Source organism: Macaca fascicularis, chromosome 18 (genome assembly GCF_037993035.2).
Source record: "Macaca fascicularis isolate 582-1 chromosome 18, T2T-MFA8v1.1".
NCBI classification, from domain to species: Eukaryota; Metazoa; Chordata; class Mammalia; order Primates; family Cercopithecidae; genus Macaca; species Macaca fascicularis.
Window position 1 is genome coordinate 53,127,822 of NC_088392.1, and position 25,269 is coordinate 53,153,090.

General features: G+C 44.1%; 1 protein-coding gene across 29 annotated transcripts in view; it reads right to left on the reverse strand.

Moving 5' to 3' along the window:
- Positions 1 to 25,269, reverse strand: part of FHOD3 (formin homology 2 domain containing 3) — a 488,533-nt gene that overhangs the window by 975 nt on the left and 462,289 nt on the right. For 19 of the 29 annotated variants that reach the window (XM_074022556.1, XM_074022554.1, XM_074022542.1 and 16 more), the window contains 4 exons: positions 21,221 to 21,413; positions 17,371 to 17,394; positions 15,726 to 15,900; positions 9,763 to 9,924 (listed from right to left, as the gene is read on the reverse strand). In XM_074022556.1, coding sequence (XP_073878657.1) covers positions 9,763 to 9,924; positions 15,726 to 15,900; positions 17,371 to 17,394; positions 21,221 to 21,413 — 554 coding nt within the window. The remainder of the gene's footprint in view (positions 1 to 9,762; positions 9,925 to 15,725; positions 15,901 to 17,370; positions 17,395 to 21,220; positions 21,414 to 25,269) is intronic. The other 10 variants (XM_074022555.1, XM_005586845.5, XM_005586844.5 and 7 more) reach the window with 1 other exon arrangement.

The following is a 25,269-nucleotide window of genomic DNA, read 5'->3' on the forward strand; positions in this document are numbered from 1 at the left end:
TATGAGGAGTGTATCAGAGCTGGGAAGGTGATTTCAGAGAGGAAAATGCAAGCTCCACTAATATAAATGAGGTGAGGCAACCAGTGCACAGCGAGGGGTTCTGCAAGACCCAGCAACCTCACAAATCCAAGGGAGGACCAGCGATAGCTGGGGACATGCTCAAGAACCATGGCCCCACAGAGCAAGTTCACGAAGCCAGGGCAAGGGGCAGCAGTGCGGACGGATCTCTCCATGAGTACTGTGGGTCTTAGCCTCAACTCATTAAAAGGCCTCTGGAGACAGTAATTAAAATAACCAGTGGCTCCTCGAGGAATGGAGGCTAAGGAGCAAACTGCCAAACTTATTCTGGGTGGAATTGGTCACTGTTTTCTAAGGAACACACAAGACTCAAGAAGGGCCAATGATCACTCTCACTGGGGGGTTGCCGTTGGCAACTGGAGGGATGCTCATACTTAACTGACTTAGAATTGGCTTGTGTTTAGCTTGGCATGATGGTATTCCCATTGTTTAGTATTTTAATTTCAACATCAAAATAAAGGCTGGATAAGGGTGAATGAGGAGGTAGCTGCCTCACCCAAGACAAGTCTTCATTTGAAAGGGTAGCTGATTACATTTTCCTTAATTTACAAATTGTATTTTACCCACTGTGCATTTCTTTAAAGGTCGCACAGAGTTTGGGGTATTCATTTTCAGAAGAGAAACGTTATGGATCTGCCTTCACTCTAAATCCCAAATCAGCCAGAGTTCCTGAGATGACCAGGGCAGGCTGTTGATCAAAGTTCAGAGAAAGTAAGCTCCCCTTAATGTCTCCCCATTTCCTTTGACAACTCCCCTCATCCACTCCCCAGAGGCCAGGGCCCACCTCATGCATCTGCAGGCCACACCACGTGGTCTATGCCTCCCCATCATCCCCTAAACAAAGGTTCACTCAGCCTGTGGACAAAAGATCTGAAAGACCTATGTCCATGGCAGAATCAATGGGGACTAATATCTATTCTGAAAATAAGGGGCTCCTTCTCTTCCAGGAATCAGCACTTGGAACAGGGGTCAACATCATATCCATCAGTTGGTCAGTCAACAAGTGATTTATTGAGAACTCATTGTGTGCTCAGCATTTAACTCAAAGAATCAAAACACTTACAGACATCAAGTATGGATTTTTAGAGAGACATGGGATATGTGGTGAGAGGTTCTCTCAAATCGTGTCACTGCAACTACTGTATTTCCAAGCCTAGCTTTGGGCCCCAGAGCCATCTATCCATAGCTATTCTTGCACTAGCTACTACTTCCCCCACCCCGATCCCTTGGCCTCCAGACTGAATGTCTGGCTCAACAAGACAAAATGCTTGGCTCCTACATCTCAGCTGGAGGCAGATTACATTCAACTGAGTAATAGAATTTGTTCTATGGGGCAGCAGTAAAAGTACTAGTTTGGATAACCTTTTACATTCTTTAAAGACTCCTTAGAGTGTTTGTTAAAGAAAGATAATTTTAACAACAGTAAGTAAGATAAAATATCTGTCTTGACAAGGAAGACCTCTTGCTGAGACTTCTTAACCAAGATACAAAATACTTCCTAAAGAAGTCCATGCTGACTGGGCATGGTGGCTCACACCTGTAATCCTAGCACTTTGGGAGGCTGAGGCAGGTGGATCACTTGAGGTCAGCAGTTTGAGACCAACATGGTGAAGCTCCATCTCTACTAAAAATACAAAAATTAGCCAGACATGGTGGCACACGTCTCTGTAGTCCCAGCTACTCGCAAGGCTGAGGCAGAGAATCGCTTGAACCTGGGAGGTGGAGGTTGCAGTGAGCTGAGATCGTGCCACTGCACTCCAGCCTGGGTGACAGAGCGAGGCCCCATCTCAAAAAAAAAAAAAAAAGAAGAAGTTCATGCTGCACTAGCTGGGCATCTTAAATTTCACCAGCCACAGAAGGTGGTGTGGACATCAGTCTATGAATCTTTGTCCGTTTAGGTATATATTTTGGCCAAACGACTACAGAAGACCCCACAGACATTTTACCCATGAAGGTATTTAAAGATGCTCAACACTTCTGTTTGCACATTTGCTTTAGTCCTGTAACTGCTCAGTTCAGTTGATATAAATATTAATACTTGAGTAAGGGCCCTATCACCTTACAGCTCATGTAACAGTCTTTTAATAGCTTTGGGCATTGGGCTAGCCTATCTGGGACAGGCTCAGGGAACAGAACTAAATGGTACCTGCATGGGCCTTGCTGCCTGACAGTACAGAGCCTGTGCCCTCTCCCTCGTGGGTCTACTCATGGTTTGGATATTCCAGACCCCTTGGGACCCTCCTTCACCCTCTGGTCGGGGCTCACGTGTCCTCTGCTGTGAGGGAAAAGCCAACATAGGCTTCATTCCCTTAGCTTACCAGATGTATCCCTGAAAAGCGAGTATTCACGGAAAAGTCTTCCCCATTTATGAAATCCTACTTTCTATGGACCTCCATGGCAATGTGAAAAATAAATTCTCTTAGATATATGTTAGCCCCTTGGTATAATGAAAAATACCTTGAGAATCTGAACCCTTCCTTTGTTAGCCAAAGTTAATTCACCTTACCACTTGAAAGACCACGTGAAAAAAAAGTAATCAGCTGAAATCAGTCTTGCACCCAATTCAAGTCACGTGCGACAAGGGCCCCCTTGGGTGTCTGGTCAACCATCTGTCTGCTGATCAGTTCCTTTGCCATTCATCAAACATCATGTGCATATGCACCCTGAGCCTCTGCAATGCCAGCCTCTGCGGAGAAAGGCCGGGGCCTGACAGAGATACAGTGTGGGGAGAAACACTCAGGGCAGTAGACCGGGTCCAGACAGGGAGCTGGCTCTCAGAAAGTTTCCAGAAAGCAAAAAAAAAAGGCTGGGGACATAAGAGAACAAAAGAAGGGGGCCAGCAAACAGGTGCTGGCAAGCTCTGAAATGGTACACAGCAAACTTCCACAGCAGAAACAACTCTGCCACCCAGTAGAGAGGCTTCTCCAGCACTGCGGCAAGGTGGGCTGGCTGCGGTCTGATGACACCTGGGCCTCTCCCCACTCCTCATTTCTGCTTCCCACTCAAATGCTCCAGCTGAATCAAAGCTGCTCTCCAGCCTTTCCCACGGGACGGCCTCCCCCGAAAGCTCGTAACAGAGAACACACTGGAAATGTTTATCCCTGTCTGTCTCGCAACTCTGCCATAGATGGCATGGGTCACTCTGAAGGCACCAGCAGCCACCCTGCACCCCAGGCCCTGGTGACAGTTCTCACAGTGTCAGTGATGGTGGAAGAATCTGATGCGGGGTGCCTCTGCTGCCAGTATGCAGCACAGGACTGTCTGGGAACTCAGGAAAAAAACACCCAAGTTCTTTTTCTTCCTCCCTAGAAATGAAAACATTAAAAAATCCCACAAAGGGTTCGCAGGTGATTCTACTAAGATGAGTCGCATCCGAGAACAATGGCAATGGCAGCCGCCATTTACTGACTATTTACATGGGTTGTTCCACCTAATCTTTATAGAAACACTATGAGATGCGAACTCTTGTTTTATCCTCAATAAGCAAGCAAACCCGGACCAGAGAACCTGGTCACCGGCCCGCAGGCTCACAAGTAAGTGGTAGAGAAGGGTGTGAGCCAACTTTGGATCACAGCCCACATTGGAAACAGCTGTGCACTGCCGATGCTTGGCAGGACCGTTCCTGACCATCTTTCACATCAACAGGAAATCGATCCAACTTTACTTTCAGGTGACAGAAATCCATCTGTGCACTTTCCCCTTTGCAGCACTGACAGATGTTATTTCTGGTTTTTTTGCACATAATTGTCAAGTGTAATTTGAAAATCAGTTTTTTGGGTTTTTTTAATCCCTAAGATCCCAAAGATTTTCTACCAGGTATACTGGGAGCAATGTGTCTAGGATTCTAGTTGACTAATATCAGAACTTAAAGATGCCTTAAATGTCCATGTCTTGTGGCTGGGAGGTCCCTGGCTCGGCCACTGTTCACACCATCCATTCACGCCCTCCTTGTTCTGAGTGGAGGTAAAACGGTAGGGCCAGATGTGCTCCCTGGGACTTCCTCTTTTTTCACATAAAATCCTGTCCATCATATGCACAGCTTCCCAAATGGAAAGGCATTCTACAAAATAACTGACCGGTACTTTTCAAAAATACCAAGGTCACAAACTATCCCTACAGATTAGAGGAGACTAAGCAGACATGAGGGCTAAATGCAATGTGGAATCCTGGGTAGGATCATGGAGCAAAAATAGGACCTTCGTGGAGAAACTGGTGAAATCTGAATAAAGCCTACAGTTCGGTTAATAGTACTGTACCAAAAATTGTCCTACTATTTTTGTAACTGTTCTGTAAGTCTAATATTTTTTCAGAATAAAAAGTTGAAGCAATAAAACCCAGGACAACAAGAAAAAGCAGACATTCCCAAATCTAGTTGACTGAAATTCAATTTCTTGGACTCACCAAGAGTCTCTGGGAGAGGTTCGGGCACTGCATTGGAACCTTCCCTGGGTAACCAGATGACCAGGTTTGGGGCCCTGACTTAAATCACTGTCATCTGAGATGCAGGAGAAGGCGGGCTTTTCCGGACAGTGACAGTCTGTGGTGACAAGGTTGAAGTCTCCTAGTTCCATCTAACCCAAAATGAAGTTCGCTCAGGCTGAGATGGCACTCAGAAATACTCGTCCTGCCGTCACTGGTCTGGCTGTGGCTTCCTTGGCCTTGCAGAGCCCAGCCCATGCCCTCCTCCTGTACCTGTGGCTACATTAGCATCCCGTACTCCTGAAAAGTCTTTTTGGTTCCCAGGTAGGAACGGAACAGAAAGCTGTCGGGTAAAATGCGAGCACCAACTGCCTCCTCCTGTGAGTCATGTTGCGGGTGGGCAAAGGGAGAGTTTGGCCTGAAAGGAAAAATAAGTTTTGCCCATTGTTTTCTGGGAGAATCTACCTAAACTAAGGATAGAAAGGAAAGGCAGCTCAGAAAACGACAGACTCAGAGTTTTCCACAATATTTCAAGTTCTGGGCAGGACAAAACTGCCTTTCCCCTTCCCAGATTGAGAGTGTCAACCCTCTGCCTGGGGTATCTCAGCAGTGCTGGCCAAGTGCTATGGCTGACAATGCAGCCTTTATGTGCGCAGGCACAAGCATTCTGGGGGTAAAAAGTGGTGAAGATCGGTCTGGGCTACTAACTGCAGCAGGCCAGAGTGAAGTGGACGGTGTGGTGGGGAGTGAGGTGGGTGAAAGGAGCAGACAGCTAGGTCAGGATATGCACAGCAGACCCTAAGCACCTTCAGGCAGCAACGAATTCACATCAGCAACCTGTCCCTTGGGCAGCAGTGAGACACAGCCTGGAAGACAAGAAAGGTGGTGGGAACCTGTCATAGATGCCTCACTTAACCCCACAACCGCCCTGGGAAGCTGGCACTACTGCCTTCATCGTACAAAAGATGACTGATACTCGGTAAGGCCAAGTCGCTCACATGAGACCCAGGCCCCATCCCTGCTGTGGGCATGTGTGCATTCCTGAGCATGGAAATGGATTCCACTTGAACTTGGAGTAAAATGTTTCAAATCGTCCAGGTGATCTCTAGCCTGTGAAATGGCTGATCCAGCTTACCTCGGGTGCCCCCCTCCCCTCCCCCACTGCCCAGAGTCTACCCGAGGATCTCCAGTAGCACCTAATGATTTCTAGAGCTGATTAAAGATGGACTGGCTCCTCCTGTAAAGACAGCGGAGGGTCTGTCATTTTTACTCAGCAAAAATGATGAAATACTGTAACATCCATCGGTCAGGTGCATGACACCTCCCTGAGTACCACCATGGGAACCCCATGCCTCCCCTCAAAAAGGCAGGAAAGACAGGTTTTTAGATTCGTCTTTTTATTGCTCCTTCATCCTTTTGAACCTGGCACTCAGACGGACACTGCCGGGACGACTTATAGACAAACCTCCTCTTTAATGTGCCAGTTCCCCTTGTTTGGGAGGGTGATTTGTCTAAAAGTGAAACCACCAGAGAGCCATGTAATGCAGTGAAACACTTCAAAACTCTTCCTGCATCCGCCTCACTAACCCCGAGGCTCCCACCTGAGCCCCGACTTTCTGACTTAGCATATCAGTGTCCTGGCCTCCAGCCTGGCCCTGCTCTGCAGCAACGGATGCTCTCTAAAAGGCAGTGACTCTCTACCTGCGTTTAGGGAAGAGACCTCAGTTCTCTCTTGAACTTGCTCTGTTTATCTTCCTGTCCCGTGTCTTGTGCTCATGCACAGGCACCCTCTGCTGTCATTACAGGAGAGGCTAGTCCATCTTTAATCAGCTCTAGAAATCATTAGGTGCTACTGGAGATCCTCGGGTAGAATCCGGTGCGGGGGGAGAGGGGCGCCCGAGATAAGCTGGATCAGCCATTTCACAGGCTAGAGATCACCTGGACGATTTGAAACATTTTATTCAATGTGCCTCTGATTGGCACCAGCTGGGAGAGCAGACGATGTGAGCCATGGGAACCTGTGAATCGATTATGATGCCCTTGGCTATCCCAGCTGACTGCAAAGTTCAGGCTTCAGGGACGTTCAGCACATGTGGGCCCAGTCACCAGCATCACACATGAAAGCAGACATTTAATCATCTCTGATCCTTGAGTGGCTAGCCTTGCGGGCCATAAATTTCAAGGTTATGGGATGGATTCTGTTTCGTTTCCTGCAAGAGCAGAACTATTATTGTCTTTAGCCAAATGAGTTACGGCCCAAATATGTTGGTTATTCATTATCCACTTGCCTCACTGCCATCATTAAACAAATCAAATACAGCACTGTTTCAGCATGAGGCCCAAACCGCTAAACTTCACATTGATTTTGCAAATTGCTTTTTCTTGTTCCTTTAACCTCTGTGAAAAGCTGGAGTTTATCATCCCTTTATAACAGAAATCAAAGTCTAACTTCTCCCTTCTTAAATTTCTGTTGATAGTGCCATTACTAATAAACCCATTACAGATAAACACATCCATTCTGTGCTGTACTTGTTATAGTAACTGTGTCACAGGAAAAATGTGTTTGGCTCAATAAAAAGAGTATATGGCTGTTTTGCATAAAATTGAAATGGAAACGATACCACAGGAAATTATTTTATGTCAGCCACAAAAACAGGCAAAAACATCTCTCTGGCCAGATTGAAGAGGAAAATTAATTATGACTGCGTTATTGTGCCCAGTGAAATCAGGAGTCTAAGAATTTGGATCTCTGTAGACCAGAGGATCGGGCCGTGCAGACTTGGAGGAGAACATGCTCTGGGCCTCCAGGGACCAGCCAGTCCAAGGTCCTATGCTGTCTCCTGTCTGAGGTCCGTAATCCAAACCTTCCAACCCTCCATCAGGGTGCCATGCACCCGACAAATGGGATGTGTCTGTCTTCCCAGCTTTAGTCCAACCCTCTCCCTTGGCCCACCTCTCCATGGCTCTTCCCAGCTCCTCCCCCATGGTGAGCCCTGCAATGAGGTTGCCCACACCAGAAAGACCAGAAGTTAACTGGTGTGCAGGTTCCTGCCATGTGGTGACCTTGAAGTAGCTATTGGCCTCCTTGAATGAACAGGAGGCCAGTAAAGGACAACTACTGAAGATAACCTACTTAAGACCTCAAAAAGTCTTTTGGAAGTTTCATTTCAAAAGCTATTTAAGGAGATTTCCTATCACAAAAAATGAGCCAATAATATAGACAAACCATACACAAAAGGAGAGATGGATGCAAATGGCAATAGGCTCAACCCCCTTAGAGTGAAGGGAAATGTAAATTAAAACCACAGGAACTGTTATTTCACACCCTGCAGATAGGCAAAAGTGGAAGCGCTGCCTTGGCCTAGAGCAACTGAGATGCAGCTGAGAGTGTGAGTGTGGATTAGCCTCGCCCCTTCGGAGAAGAGTTTCCACTCCTGGTCTCATGCCCCAGTGCTGTCCATCTTATTATGAACATGAATCACCTGGGGATCTCATTAAATGCAGATTTGAATCAGTTGCCATGGAAAGAGGGTCCATAAATCCGCAATTCCAACAAGCCTCCAGGAGATACTCATTGTCTGAGGTCCAACTTTGAGTTGCAAGCCCCTGGCCAAGTTCTTACAAGTGCACCAGGAGACGAGCAAAAAATTCATAGTAGCACTGAGAATATAGGAAAATATCAGAAGAAAGAAATGTAAATGCCTTAGATATTGATGTTGGAATCTATAAACATATTCTTGAATATGTACAAGCCAGTCTCTCTGACTGATAGTTCTCCATTTAAAAAATGAAATAAATGTACTGGAGAGCAGAGGAAGGCATACAGTAAAGAGAAAGCCCACACCTAATGCCACTAATCCAAGGGGCAGGGACCCACACCTCAAGGCCTCACGCCTGAGGTTCTGAAGTAGTGGGTGTGGGTGCAGCCCAAATATCAGGAATTTAAGCATCTCCGCAGAACATTCTAATGTGCATCCAGGGTTGAGAACCACAGCTCAAGAACCTTGTTACTCAGTGTGTACCAAGGGCCAGAGGCATTCACCTCATCTAGGAGCTTGTCAGAAACAGACGCTCAGTCCACCCGTCTTACTGAATGAGAATCCCATTCCCCGCTCCCCATCCCATCCCCATCTGCACTCCCACCCCCAGCTCAAGTGTTATTTTCCTTTCTGGGGAAAAATTCTCATCAGAAACTAAAGCAGATCATAGGAAAGGAGCAGGGACCACAGGAATGTGGGTTAGTGTTCTGTATCCTGGAAACGTTTGTAAATGGGTCAAGCAGAACCACTGGGTCCAACATACACAGGCCACACCTCCTGTGTGAATCTCAAGGGTGGAACAAGTTTGGGGCTCTCTGAATTTGAGTCCTTACTCAACTCCCTGCCTAGCTGGACTCCCACTCATTTCACTTTTGGGAGAAAACAGGAGGAAGCCACTGGCTTTCTTTCCCTGTCACTAGCCCTTATTCTCAGAGGCAAAGCCAGTGGAGACTAAAGCAGCCTCTAGAGTGGCCCAGCGGCGGGCTGAGCACTCTTCTGAAACACTCAAGGCCACAGCTCATGCAGGGAGATGTCAAAGGATCCACAGGATCCTGTTTCCCTATGGAGCACTGTCCCTGAGAGGGTCAGACAGAGGCAACCCCACACCCATGAGTTGGGTGGGCAGGAGCAGGCAGTAGGTTCAGACCAAAAAGGAAAATCAGTCACTCTGATTTAGTTGAATCCTCTATTTGGTGGGAAAAGTAAAAAACGGTCAACCTAGGCCACGTTAAATGTTTCAAGCATCCCAGTGACCATCAAATCACTTGCTACCCCTGGTTTTTGCCTTCAACATGCTTGTGGGCAGCGATGAACCCAGGAGGGCCAGTCTCCAGCCCCACAAGCGCCCCCTGGTGCTGGGTGCAAGGCAGAAACAGCCTCCAGCAGAGCATCTTGGCTGGACTTAACGATGGGCTCCACTAGTGCTCACCCCATACACCACAGATGCTTAAGGACTTTTCATACCTTCCTGGGAACAAAGTATGCATTGAGAGAGGCCTAGCCACCAATGGCAGATACACTGAACAGGTGTGGCTGCAGCTCCCCTCCTCCACAATGGCCAACGTTGACAGCCAACCCTGAAACCTTCTGTGGATGAGTGCAAGTAGGCACTCTGGGAGCCACTGACAATTCACTGGAGCTGTGTCTCCACCTTTCCCAGTTCACATAGAATGGGAGGGCAGATCCCTGTAGGGGTGAACACTCATGCCTCCTTTAATGCACTCACAAGATTTCCGGTTGGCCCGGGATCGTTTCCTCTCCCTCGGCACCACTCGCTGACTGGGCACTTGGGTGGCCGACTTGACGATGCGGTCCATGATCTCATCAGCTGCATCGTCTGTGACATTGGGCGAGTCATCAGTTCCCATAGTCCAGGAACTAGTGGATCCTAAGAATTAAACAGCCAGAGTGCACAACATACTCAGAAGGAAAATACGAAAGATGATGCGCAGCACTATTCCTCCAAGCAACTGAGTTCTTTCAGCAACAGATCACAGGTAAGGCCAGAGTTAGAGCCCCAGAGCTAGTGATAGATCCAGAGGGCTAACCTGTCCCCACTGCAGGGAGCACTCTACCCTGCAGGCCCTGTGACTGCTACCCCACAGGCTCTGATCAAACCCATACACGGGGCACTTATTTCATACCACCCTGTAACACAGCTGTGTTCTTGTCTCTCATTATTATTTAACTCTCCAACCCATGTGTGTTGTCTTTACCTGCCAGGTCCTGTGATCATCTGAGGGCAGATGATCCAAGCCACACCCTGCTGCATAGTCATCAATATCTGGTGGTGCACACCCAGTAATGTAGAGACCCACTGAAGGTCTTATTGAGACAGCTCTCTATCCGTGGTTGTATGTGCCTAGTCAATGTCAGCTGACCCTAACTTCTCACTAAGTAGAAAGCAATAGATTTTTATAATACACAGTTTATCTTTGAATTATCTAGCCTTTAATAGACAACTGTAACAGGATTGCCCTCTTTAAACAGCAAAGGGGTTGTTAACTTAAATTTTCTCTGGTACATAAATCTCCTCCCTCAACCACATTTTCTGTAGTTTATAAATTACATATTAAAACAAGTCAGAAGAAAGCATCACCAAAACATGGGTCCCGTGTACAGTCATCCCTCAGTATACAGAGGGATTGGTTCCAGCACCCCCAAGTATGTCCAAATCTGTGCATAATCAAGTTCCACAGTCAACCCTGCAGAACTTGAGTTTGCAGCCCTCTATACACATGGGCTTCACATCCTGTAAATACTCTATTTTTGATCGGTATTGTTGGAAAAAATCTGCATGTAGGTAGATGTGCTCCATCAAATCCAAGTTGTTCAAAGGTCAACTGCAATGTTAAACAGTTAGAAATTAATGCTAATGTAATATATGGAGAACTACATCTTTGTAATTGATCGGCCTTCTTGTGAAATCTCTTCTATACGATAGTGAATATATGTTGCTACAAGAGGAAAGCTGTACAATATGCTCAAAATTGTTCATTTCTACCACCTACACTTCATTTTATAGTAGATGCACAACAACTTCAGAAACCTGTAGGTGAGAATTCTCAGAATCATTGCCTATGGCACAAAAGTACCCCCAGCCTGACTAAAGTATAACACAGGCTAGGGAACTGCCAGCTTTTCCCAACTTGGAGGGAAAAAGGGTTAATAAATAGTTAAAATGTTTGAGTTCTCCCACACTAATTTTTTTAAGTGCTTACAACCACCTGACTGGTAATGAATGAACCAAGAAAAATAGTTATCAACGGAAATGGTTGGGAACAGTGGATCACAGTTCAATGGACTGTGATGTGTGTGTGTGTGTGTGTGTGTGTGTGTGTGTATGTGTGTGTTAGTTGAAATATTGCTGCAAATACATACTGTGCTATAAAGTAGTCATAATTTCTAATAGTAAAATTCATGACTGAATTAAATACATAAATATTTCACACTTTGCAAAAGGAGAGCCAGGATACCAGGTGCCCTGTCACCTGCATGTACGTAAAACCTGTGGCTATAGAACAATGATGTTTTCAAATGGCAAGATTCCTGTTGGCTGGGCACGGTGGCTCACACCTGTAATCCAGCACTTTGGGAGGCTGAGGCGGGCAGATCACTTGATGTCAGGAGTTCAAGAACAGCCTGGCCAACACAGTGAAACCCCGTCTCTACTAAAAATACAAAAATTCGCTGAGCGTGATGGCGTGCACCTATAGTCCCAGCTACTCAGGAGGCTGAGACAGGAGAATCGCTTGAACCCAGGAGGCAGAAGCTGCAGTGAGCTGAGATCACGCCACTATGTTCCAGCCTGGGCAACAAAGTGAGACTCTGATTTCTGTTATTATTGATACAGGTTTTTTAAAAATTTGTTTTGCTTAGATTTTATTATTATTATTTTTTAAATGATAGCATACCTACAGCATGGGCACATGCAAAAACAGTAAATTGTACTTTTTGTGCTTATACCCAAGGGAATTTGATCTACTTGCTATTAGGCCAGTTTTTTCAGCATTATAAACCCTTTAAAAAATAGATTCTTTTCAAAAATAAACTGTTGAAATTGCTGCTGAATGTGTCTGCATTCTCAGAATGGTCGAGGTATTCTAATTGGAAGTAAAAGTCCTTATAATGCCACAGCTTTTAGACTGGGCCTCTGCAGATCCTCTGAACAATGGTCCTCCTCAGAGTAGAGCAATCAATCGTGCAATTGTGTTTTACCCCGCAATTTCCTGTGTTCCCTTTTATCTACTGATGTATAATTCTCTGTCTTACCTTAAAATGCCAAACTACCTTCTAAAAGCTCAATAAATTGTCTTTGCTCATAATACATTATCAGAGCACTGGGCCAGAAATGAAGGCATCATCTAATCTTCCCTCTGAGAATTACCTATATTTTTCCATCTTACACAACCCTAAGGATCTTCTGTCAATGTAACGTGTCAGGAGATGCTGAAAGGAAACATCTTGCCATAGGTCCAAGATTGTCAAACTCAATTTTATGATGACTTCATTCTCTTAAGACTTCACTCCTGGTTCTACTTTATGTCCGCTCCTCTTGGTTACTTTCCCACTGCCTGATTACCATTTATTTCCATTCTTCCTAGTCATGTATACATTCCTCTTCCTGGAACCCTTGCACCCACACCGTAGCCATCAGGGTAATACTGCACACACATTTTACATACCCAAGGGACCATGTTAGTTAGTAAGTGTTAGCAAGACATTTGAGATGTGGTGGAGAGGATAAAGCATTCTAGACCATAATAGCACACTATCACTTTACTTTTATATTTCTAAAACATGAAAACTGAGATTTGAAAGCACTGAAATTTGTTTTTCCCTTTATAGAAATCTAATCTAAAGAGTCTACAAGGAAAACACTTAAGTCAAAATGGATATTCTACTGTTTTAATGTAAGAAGTTTGCTTTCATTTCTGAAAGATAATTTCTCTGAAGACAGACTTCCGTAGTTGAAGTTATTTCTTCTGGCACTTTAAAGGTATCATTCCTTTTCTTTCTGGCTTCTATAGTTCCTTTTGAAAATTGAGCCATCATTATTACCATTGCTCCATAGGAGGCAATGTATCTTTCTTTTCTGTTTTCAAGATTTTATCTTTATTTATTTATTTTAGCACTTTGTCTACGGTATGGTTCTCCTTGTACTTACTCTTCTTGGATTTGCTAAGTTTCTTAAATATGTTGGTTGATATTTATCATCAGTTTTGGTAAATTCTCAGCCATCTCTTCAAATCTATTAAATCTCTTCAAATATTGCTTCTGATCCATCTTTTTCCAGTATTCCAATTACACATTAGACCATTCAACTGTGTGTCCCTCAGATCTTACATTTTATTCTATTCTTTCCATTTTTTTCACTATGCTTCCGTTTGTACATTTTCTATTAACCTGCCTTTGAATCCATTTTTCCTCTTTTGCTGTGACCAATCTCTATTAAGCCCATCCAATGAGTTTCTTATTTCAGATATTTTATAGTTCTGGAATATCCATTTTATTCTTATTTATAGAGTCCAATTTGCTATTGAAATCATCTATCTTTTAACCCATCTGTCTATGTTTCCTTTTAGTTTTTAACATTTATAATGATCATTTCAAGTCCTTGACTGTAGATTTCAACATGTGAATCACTTATGGGTCTGCTGCTATTATCTAGTTTTCTTCTTGATTTTCAGTCATATTTTCATATTATTCCTCTGGCTTGTAATTTTTACTGTACTGGACTTTGTGTATAGAAGGACGCAGAGACTGAAGACAGCGTTATTTTCCTCCAGAGAGTCTTCTCTCTTCTGTTAACAGATACAGAGAGGTACTGAGCTGGGTTTAGGCCAGACAGCAGCTTTAGTTCACAAGCAGTCCACTTCCCACCTCTCTTTTTCTTGAGGCCGAGATCAGTGAGTATCTGTTCAAGGTGCTTACTCTAGCCTATCTTTGTCTCCTCAGTTTAAAGACTGCAGGACATCTCCTTCAACCTTTCTAGCCCAGGATCACCCACTGACCTTCCTCCCTCCAACCCCCATTCCGCAGTGCTGCATTTAGCAAATGTCTCATGAGAAAATCATCTGCATTTTGGCCTCCTCTCAATTTCAATCTCTTATACCAGTTCACACAGCTACTACAAATTCTGCTGGCTTCTCTTTCCCATTTGAGTCACTCCATCACTGTAAGCCCAATCCTCAGCTTGTGCCCAGATTTGGCAAATGCTCACAGAGAGGCAATGTCAGCTCACCTCCAACTCTAGTTTGTCTAGTCCTCTTTCCTTTTACAGTTCTATAATGTTTTTTAAAAGAAGGCTTGATTATTTTTATTTCTAGTTGTTGTAGCAGGTGGGTGACTTGTCGCTCCGTAACACATGACACATGAAAGCAGAAGTCTCCCTTGAGATGGGCATTAATGTGCAGAGAAACTGAACAGCCTCCCATTCTAATCCCTTTCATATGCCAGCAAAGATGACCGCATGTTGTACAAACCCAGCAACATCTTTTCTCTTCATCCTTTCTGGTCAGGAATAGATGTTTCTTTTCCTTTAAAATTGGTACAACCTGTTTATGTTCTGTTACTGAGATCCACCCCCTAAGAAGGCTTCAACTGCACTCCTCTTGCATCCACCAAGGCACAGGGGCTCAAGACTCCGGCCTGATGGCTGGGGTCACCATGGTGCAGGCATTAATGTTCTCCTTCACATCCCCGTTGGCCATGTTTAGCCTAGCATACAAAGCCTGCAAGAGCTGCTGGGCACAGACAGGCTCATAACATGGGATGTCTTAGGCCTTTTTGGGTGCCACAGGGTGTGGAGGTGAATGGAGGTGAATGGAACGGGACAGGCAGAGGAGCGGGCATCCTGAACTGAGGGAGCAGCATGAGAAGAGCGGGGACTCCGGGACATGCAGGGTGCCGAGAAGCGCTGCGGTGACCATGCAGGGTGAAGGAAAGCCAAGCTTGGGAGACAGGACAGGACCTGCCTACAGGAGCCTCCAAGAACAGTGTGAATAGTGTGGGCTTCACCCTGCAGGCAGTGAGGAAACCCAGGAGGGTAAACGGGTTATCAGGCCAGACCAAGGAAACACGAGGAAACATTCACAGATGTCAAATGCATCTTAATCTCTTCTAATGATAAAAACAAATCTGGAAACTCGAATCTGGCCACCATTTTGAAGTTTCAGTTTTTGTCTCTGCCTAAGGATGTAAAATTGGGACCAAGGGAGTAGTGCAGTACGGAGGGGTTGGCAACCTCGTCCTGTGTAGTAGATGTTTTAGGCTCTGTGGGTCCTACAGTGTCTGTCACAGTGGCTCAACTCTACCAAAGTAGCCACAGACACTACACAAATGAGTAAGTATGGCTGTGTCCCAACAAAACTTTATTTCTAGAAGCAGCGGGAAGGCTGGAGTTGGCTTGCAGGTCACAGTCTGCCCGCCCCAGCTCTCCCTCGGGAGATCACCCCCGTAAGGATTCCCTCTGTGTGAACTGAGGTACTCTCATGGGAATGTTTGTTTTGGAGATGAAGCTATTGAAGGTGGGTCAGGAAGACGCTAGTGAAGGAATGTGTGTGGTTAGGTTGGCACTGGAGCTGAGGGCCAGTCACAGCCATGGACCACAGCCTGCCATGGAGGCCGGACCCCCCTGGAGTGGCCAACCTGAGAAGACAAGATGAGCCCCACGCAGCCAGGAGTTACCTCGGCTTGCTCGGCTGCGTGTGCGGACGCCCAGCGCGGGGGCGGCGTCCTCCACGGAGGGGGACGAGGTTTGCAGCACAGCCTTCATGTTCTCGTGCTCAGCCGCATCCTCCGCGTAGCTCAGACCCTGCGGCTGGCTTGGGGGCGCCGGAGAACTGCCGGAAAACTTGCCGGACTGCAAAACCAAGGGGAAGTTAGCAGGTGAGGGAGACTCCCCAAAAAGACAACTCAAGCTTCTAAAACCCATGGTTGAGGAAAACCTCCTCTCCTCTGTCTTGTTTTGTTTGCAGACACATTCATTACGGCAGTCACTGAAATTGTAAACTAATGACAAAACATCTGTGCCTACAGGAAGATCTAATATGAGACAGAAAAGCCCCTAGTCCCCAGAAGGACCACCACCCATTCATCCATTGTAGTGGTCTCTCTCACTCACTCAGATCCCCTCAAAGGGTGGCTGCCAGGAGCGACTGGCATTGGTTCTGGGAAGGTCTAAAGCCAAATGTGTTTCTAACACCAAAGCCCTGATACGAGAATTGAAATGAAATATGCATTGTTAACCAAGCGTATTGGGCTTTATTTTTTTACTTAGTGCCAGAAAGCAGTTAAATTTTCCTTAAGTATCACTTACAATGGTAGAATTACAAAAGTGGGATTTAGTCAAGAATTCTAGCATGTTAAGAGTTGGGAAGAATTCTTCTAGACCTCGTCCCACCTTGCTTTTATGGAAAAGGAAACTGAGGTCCTTCAAGAATACGTGGCTTGCCAGGGACCCCAAAAGAATTAGTGTCAGGGCGCAGAACAGAACAAGACACAGAAATTCATGCTGATTTTCTCTAACCGAACAGAAGGTCAGGACATACATATTTTAAAAGAGGTATGCTGGAATACGATACGTACACAATGCCAAACACCTGGATGAAGAACAAAAAGTCAGATTAACATTTGCAAAGAATAGCTCCACAGATTGCTGGCTTCCTTTGTCACCCTGTGTTTCAGCCATGGCAACAGGGTTGGGGACATATCTGTGGCTTGTAGCATCTACACAGCTCTCTCCTCATTTTCCAGGGCCAATTAGCCCCCTTTGGTCTCTGGTTCTTGCACCTGCATCCAGGGTCTGGTGAGGAGCCCCTGCCATCTACCACTGCATGGACATTGGCCCATGGGAGCCATTAACACGAGCAGAGGAAATGGGCACACATCAGAGGCTGCCTACTGGCTGGGGGCTGAGACTCTAGCCTGGCTCTTGGCCACTGCGCCGCTTCCTCTTTGATTTCAGGCCTCTTCATGTGGTTATTCCGGAATCTAGTTCTCATATTTAAGTTGCCAAAGGAAAATTCTCTGTCTACTTTTCCAGCAGCAGGGAGAGACCTGCTAAACCTGCCACTTGTGACATGGTTACTGATTAGCCAGGCCTCAGGGACAGCTCAGAAAATGCATTTAACCCTTCAGTCCCTGGCACACGTGGCATGATGAGGGCCCCGTCAGGTGGTTAGTGATCACACAAAAACCAACCAGAAAAATGTCCATGCATTGTTTAAAGCACTGAATGGTGCTGACACTTCATGCTGATTGTGTTAGGTTAGACCAGAGCATACATGAGGCGGTCAAATGTGGCATTCTTCATGTTCATAAACAGTCATACCTCAACTTCCTCCTCGTCATCAGTCTACCCGAGAGGACAGGACAGGACAGGACAGGACGGAAAAGACAGAAGGGATTCTTAGAAGGCACAGAAGTCAGCAAAAAGATCATCTCAATGGCACATAAAATTCCAAGTAAATAAATTGTCACCACAACCAGGATACATCCTCTTGAGTTGGGAGCTGCCAGGCCCCACCCTCTTGTCCTCATCTGGACACTCCTTGCGTGAACTCCAAGATCACCCGTGACCAGAGAGACTTACAGGGCTCCAGGTCAATCTTCTGGGGCTGTCCCTGAGGTCAACAGTCAGCTTATTTGGTTCCCTGACCAGCACTGACCTCACTTGCAGCTCTGCATCCTGCTAAGAGTGTCCTGCTCTGTGAACCATATGGCAATACTGGCCACATCCTTATGAACCCATCACTGTCTGACAGTCACCAAGGTCTCTCTAAGTGGACTGGCTTCCATTTGCTTGGCTCTGCCTGTCAGCTGCCGGCCCTCCCATCCCATCCCAAGCGCAGGATTCCTCCCTGCCCAGGCTGCCGGTCTGGGCTACCGCTAGTCCTTCCACACGCAGGCCAGCCAGGACAAGTGGGACAACTGCTCCAGCAGTGTGCTCAGATTACTCTCTCCTCAGGAGCATGAAATTAATTCCTTTTTAACATCTCACCTGTTTCTCATGGTGGCCACCTGAACTGACTCTCCGTACTTTTAATTACTTTAGCACTAAACTGCTCTAAGTTACTTTAAATAAAATATCCCTCTTCTAAAATAAATTGAGAGTGAAAAGTCATGTCAATCTCTTGATCATAAATTAAACACACTTTCAATTTAGGAGTGTCCATGAGGTTACAGGGCCAGGCCAGCAAATCAGATTAAAGTGTTTTGAGAATGAACTACGTTTTTGGAAGTTAAAATGACAAACCACTTCCAGTCCATCACATTCCACACTGCCTCACCCAAATGGCATTGTGACAAGAGACAACAGCCCTGTTCCATTACTCTTTAAAAAAAAATCTTATTTATATAACCTGGGAAGGCTGGCATTTTTCCAGAAATTCACACATGTTCAAGATGCTACATATATAAAATCTTGGCCCTCTCAACATCCCTAAAAGTAATCATCATTCCCTTTCTATAAAAGAGGAAGCTGGGGTTGAGAGAGGTTAAGGGTCTCTCCCAGGATTACTGCTCCCTCCAACATGGGAGGCCTGGGATTGACCAGCCTGGGTTCTCACAGCCCACATCGGGAGTGTGAATGCGGCAGAAAGGCTGTAGTTGCCTCGTGTTGCCTTGTCTGTGTCACCATTTGCTCTTGGGACAACTTTGTACACAGGATGAGGAATTACTTGCTCACTGATTGAGCAAGTAATTACTTGCTCACTTGCCTGGCCTGGCAAGACCCCTGGATGATGAGAAAGGAAGCCTTCTGAATACCCAGAAACAGGGAGAGAAGAAGAGAGGTAGGTACTCAGGAGCTGGTGCTTGAGGGCTGCAGATTTTACCCTCAGACCTCTCATCTCTAAATGCTACCACTTGCATCCTCGTTTTATTCAGCATGTACATTCAACGTGATTTACTACAAACAGCTTTCTTTAAAATCTCTTCTAGCTCCAACTTTCAGGGAGTCTGTGATTCTAAGTCTATAGTCTGGCTTTGTTTTCAGTGGTGTAAGTTGTGTATATGCCATTTTTAACCAGGTTATGATGTCCTTGGGATATAAGCTTTTCTTTATACTCATATCTTCCTTGGTTTCCCAGGCACTGCTGGGTGCACAATGAGCCCTTAATAATTGAGTTGCAAAAACCCGAGGCTGTACACTTTTCCTTAACGGACAATATCCTAATCTTCCAGCAGAGGGCAATCTTTCTACATGAATGATGCCACTTTGGCCATTAAAAACATGGACCAGGCTGGGAATGATTCCTGATGGAAGCCTGTCCTGTCCAGATTTTAATGGGAATTTAAATATTTTTCAATCAAACTCCAGAAACATTCACCTCTGTTTATGATTGGGAGAGCCAAATGTTTTCAGAGACAGAATTTAAAAATTAGTGGGATCTGTAAAAAATCTCAAGAATTTAGCAAGAAATTTTGATATATCCACATAACTATAAGCATATTCGGCTTGTATTTTTCACCCTCCAATGTGTCTCATAGCCACAAAAATAAGCAATCCCTGTTTTTCAACTTTAAAAAATAATACTATGAATAAAATGTGGGCTACAGTTTGCCCTAGTCGATCCAACATGCTTCCCGGGTTGCTGTCCTCCAAGAGGCTAAGGATCCTACTGAACTGAGATTTCAGGAGAGGAGACAGAAGACTCTTGGCTGATGGTACTGGAATTCAGAACTGCTTGGGTCGGGGGTAGAGCTGTAGAAAGGGCTCCTTCTGCAGAAAAATGACCTGAGCACTTCCTAAAGGTCTAGAAAATTCCAAGAAAACAAGGAGCTTACGTAAGAGAAATGATTATCCCATGGTTCTTAATAACAACAAAATTGGTAAGTTAATGCATCTGGCCTTCCATGTAAGTCAGACCCTCAGGAATGTGGACTTCCAGAGAGCAGTAACCAAGTGCCCTCTGCTTGGCTGACTACATACACACATGTCTGTGCACATAGGGCGGCCTCAGTGAGGTCTTCCTAATTGGTTGTCTTCCTCCCCCAAAAAAATCTGCCTGACTAGGGTTCAGTTGAAGTGTGTAATTGCCCAGATGATGGCACGCCCTGTGGCTTAATCCTTTCCTCATTCCATTCCCTCTATTGCCAGAAGTCCATGTGCTACTCAAATGCATGCACAGATGGGAGAAATCCATGGGCATCAATCCAAACCATGAAAAAAAAATCACACTCTAGAGTCCTTCAACAAGTTCCAAATATGACCTGTCAATATCAAAAAGATGACATTATCGTTGAGTCTGTTCAAGAAAGAATAAATAGTGACTAAAAGAGGATTCCCAGAAAATTTCAGCCTTTTGCCTGGAACTGACCTTACAGTAATGGATGAGGTAAGTAAGATACTAGCCTGATTTTTATGCTTTGTAAAGGCAGATTAAGAACAAGGAACCTGCGCTATGTATCTCCGTTGGTCTCTGGCATCTTCATGTTTCCCTTCACACTCCACTTTACTGAGCATCTGTCATCTGAATATGCACTGCCCCCCAAGACCTGGGTGGGCTTGGGGCTGAGACGGGAGAGATGGGGAAAGAGCCCAAGAGCAGGGGAGACATGTAAGTGTGCAGGGGCTCCCCAGGGTGCTACAGGGAAACTCCTACTGGATTCGCTGTCCTCTGGGATCTCTTTCCACCCTGATGTCCCATGATTCAAGGGACTGGCGAGAGCCCATTAGATTATATCTTTGAGCAATCACATCAATTTATTCAGATGCCCAAAATGGGTGGTCCAGGTGTCAACTGATTGGTTACATAGCACCGTTATGATGATTAAAATCATGACTCAATTCCCCAATCAGTACATTTGTCTTTCTATGATAAGTGCCATTATCTTTTATATTTTTCTTGTCTTCATCTAACTTTACGCACATCACAGAGGTAAAAATAGACCCAACATTTAATGTCATCAGCAACATCAACATGCAACACATCAAAATGGGTTCCATGTTCCTATTCTAGCCTCACGTTCTGAACTTTACATCTCCTAGGTCCTTTTTTGTTATATAGCAGATTTTCACAGAAATGGTGGAGGAGTACTTTAAGAGCACCTTTTCAAAGAATTTTTTTTTAATACTCAAAAAAAAAAAAAAAAGCATAGCTTTTAACTGTGGGGAGAATTCCTGATTGATCTTACTTTGAAAACGAATGACATAAGGAGAGAGACTGTGTGAAACTCACATCAGTGATCATCTTCCCTCTGGTCTTATTTCTTTCTCTGTGGTTGGCCCGTTTCTGTTTCTGCTGCAAAACCCTTTCCCTGGTTGTGCGATACTCCAGTGCAAATTCACTAATGATCCTGCAGAATTTGTTTATGTTCACTTCCCGAATTGCGTAAGGTGGATGGCCCATAAAGAGTAAAAAGGAGTGGAATCTGCAAGGAAAAAACAGTAATGGCAAGGACTTCAGTTTTCAGAAACAAAAATTACTTGTCTAAAATGTCTCAGTAAGAAACCAATGTCAGAACTTAAAATAAATACTGCTACTACTACTACTAATAATAATAAAGAAACCAACAAGCCACACTCTCAGTAAGAAGACACTGTCCTTCATTCCTGGGGCTTTGAATTTTAAGAGTCTTCTCAAATGAAAATGCAAACAGAAGTTCAACTCACCTTCCCAGTGATGGAGGTTATATCTAGGTGGTAGGACTTCAACAGATTACTTTTTCATTTTGCATACCTGTGTTTTAACATTTTTCTAAAATGGATATATGTAAAACTTTTGTAAGAAAAATGTTAAAGTGGTATTTTAGAAAAATATTGCACCATTTCTAGATTATATGAGAATTGAATAGGAATAAAGAAATGTTGCTTAGAAATTCTTTTAATGAACACTTAAAACTGACGTGAACTTATGAATAACATGTTAATCCACAGTTTGTAAATAGATGCTGCTTTCTGAGTAAATACTTTTAAACATTTCTTGCGATATTACATATAATCTTAATTTAATTAGGAAACACCAAAGAAGCAGAAAATAAATTTATTTTACCTACTTAATTTGTAAACAAAAATGATTAGACATTGTTTTAAAATGTTGTAAAAGAAATTACATGAGCAAATAAGTACCCAATTTTTAGTTATTAGGAAATGAGAAGGAACACAGTAGGAGACAGAGGGAAAGCTTTCTGTGGAGCAAACAATATTATGTAAATGATAACACCATTTATAGACAAAAAATGTTGATCACTCTAATTTGTACAGTTTGAATATGGATTTTTTAAAATAAGGGACACTGGCTTACTCTTTTTGAGAATAATGAAGTAAACATATAACTTATATTTAAAGTAAAGGGCCTAAAAAATGATAGCCAAAACTACCTAACTCTTAGAAGAAAACAAAGTAGAAATCTTTATGACTTTGGATTAATGTTTTTAGATATGACAACCAAAGCATAAATGACCAAAGTAGATAAACTGGACTTCATTAAACTTAAAAACCTTTGTGTTTCAAAGGATATTATCAAGACTAAAAAGACAATCTAAAAGATAGGAGAAAATATTTGCAAGTCATGTGTCTAATAAGGGACTTGTGTCAGAATATATAAAGGAATCTTACAACGCAACACTAAAAAGACAAATAAAAAATGGACAAAGGATTTGAATAGACATTTCTCCTAAAAAGATATGCACACAGCCAAGAGATACACGAAAAGCTTCTCAACATCACTAAGGAATGTACATCAGAACCACAAGGAGACACCACATACACCCACCAGGATGGCTGTAATAAAAGAGACAGGCTAGAACAAATGTTAGTGAGGATGTGGAAAAACTGGACCCTTTCCACAGTGCTGGCAGGAACATAAAATGGTTTAGCAGCCATAGAAAATGATCTGGCAGTTCTTCAAAAAGATAAACAGAGTTATTATATGACTTAGCAATTTTTCTCCTTTGCATAAAAAGAAATGAAAATATGTGTACACACAAAACTTTCTCCATGAAAGTTCATAGGAGCATTATTCATTATAGCTGAAAGTAGAAACAACCCAAATGTCCATGGACAGATAAACTAAATATAGCATTGGATGGATATAATGGATATAATGCATGGATAAACTAAATATAGCATTTCCAAATAAGGCCGTGGACGACTGGTCCCATCACCTCTCTGACTTCATCTCTTGTGACTCCAGCTACACTGGACTCCTAGTTATTCCCTGAAAAAGCCCACCTCAGGGCCCCAGACACCATGTGTAGTGTGCAGGAGCCCTAGAGGGACACAGAGGTCAAGGAGCTGAAAGCCTGCAGGGCCTGTGGGGAGGGGTGAGGAGGCCACTCCACAGGGTAGGACCATAGGTCTGACAAGGTATCCAGTACCAGCTGTTCCCCATGCCTAGAACGTTTTCCCCACTGACAGCTGCATGGATGGCTCTCACTCATCCCACAGGTCTCTGCCCAAAATACCACCTCCTCCGAGAAGCCTTCCCCGACCACCCTGCGTCAGGTCACTACCTAACCATTTATACTCTTATTTTTTCTTCCTGGCTCTTATTACCACTTGACATTATATATTAGATATATGATATGATATTAGGGTTGGATAGTACAATATAACAACTATTCAAGATCTGTATGCAGGAAGATTTGAGGGGAGAATCCATCAGCCCACAGCTAGTTAACCACTTCACCTCATTCTAATATATTAATGTTCTGGGTCCTACTTTATACATAAATGCAACCCAAGATTCTTTATCCTACACTTTCTAGAGCATTGTTTTTAGATGCACAGGGGATCCAAACTTAACATATAAATTGGAAATGTTATTTAAGCATGTATTTTACAAACAAGGAGAGTAACAACAAACAAGTAAAGGTCTGAAAAAGATCCAGATACACATTTGAAAAGAGAGAGATTATAGTATTCCTTCAGAAGAACAAAAAGGATATGACTTTGAGGCCGTAAAACTTTTAAGGAATTTTTTGTAACTTTTAGAATACATGATATGAAGATCGTATGGTTATGGGCAGGCTGGCCCCCCAACCAGTACTCCAAAGCACAAGTCAAACATCTTTGATCTGTTCCATCATCTGCCTCTTACTCAAGCCTGCCACTGAGTAGTGTGTCTGGCCCAGAATGGGGAGGGGTGGACTTTGGGCAATGGCACACCAGTCTTGGTGTTTACTTGTCTTCTGCCTGTCTTTCCCCCTTGAATGGCCGTCCATTGCTGTAGTTTGCTAGGCCTCCCAGGAAGGCTTTTGACGTGATTTGACTGTGTCTCCACCCAAATCTCATCTTAAATTGCAGTTCCCATAATTCCCATGTATCGTTTAGGGACCAGGTAGAGATAATTGAATCATAGGGGCAGTATCCCCCATCCTGTTCTTGTGATAGTGAGTGAGTTCTCACAAAATCTGATGGTTTTATAAGGGCTTTCCCGCTTTGCTCGGCACTTCTCCTTGCTGCCGTTATGTGAAGAAGGACGTGTTTGGTTCCCCTTCCACCGTGATTGTAAGTTTCCTGAGGCCTCCCCAGCGGTGCAGAACTGTGAATCAATTAACCCTCTTTCCTTTATAAATTACCCAGTCTCAGATATGTCTTTATTAGCAGCATGAGAATGGACTAATAACAGTTTTCTTCTCCTCCTCTCCCCTGGTCCCTCTCTGTGCCTTTCACAGTGCAACTGTAGCCTAATGGATCTACAGGAGTGAGTGGGTGGGTCTGCACATCCAGAGAGTACAAAAGGATAAAAGGAAAGGTTAATATGCATGTTTAAGAATTAAAGACAAAATCCACGATTATCTCAATAGACACAGAAAAGACTTTCAACAAAATTCAACACCCTTCATGTTAAAAACACTCAATAAACTAGGTATTAAAGGAATATACCTCAAAATATAATAATAAGAGCCATCTATGACAAATCCACAGCCAGTATCATACTGAGTGGGCAAAAGCCGGAAGCGTTCCTCTTGAAAACCAGCACAAGACACGGATGCCCTCTCTCACCACTTATATTCAACATAATGTTGGAAGTTCTGGTCAGGGCAGTCCAGCAAGAGAAATAAAGGGCATTCAAATAGGATGAGAGAAAGTCAAACTATCTTTGCTTGCAAATGACATGATTCTATATCCAGAAAACTCCATCATCTCAGCCCAAAAGCTCCTTCAGCTGATAACTTCAGCAAAGTTCCAGATACAAAATCAATGTACAAAAATCACTAGCTTTCCTATACACCAACAACAGTCAAGCTGAGAGCCAAATCGGAAAGCCAATCTCATTCACAA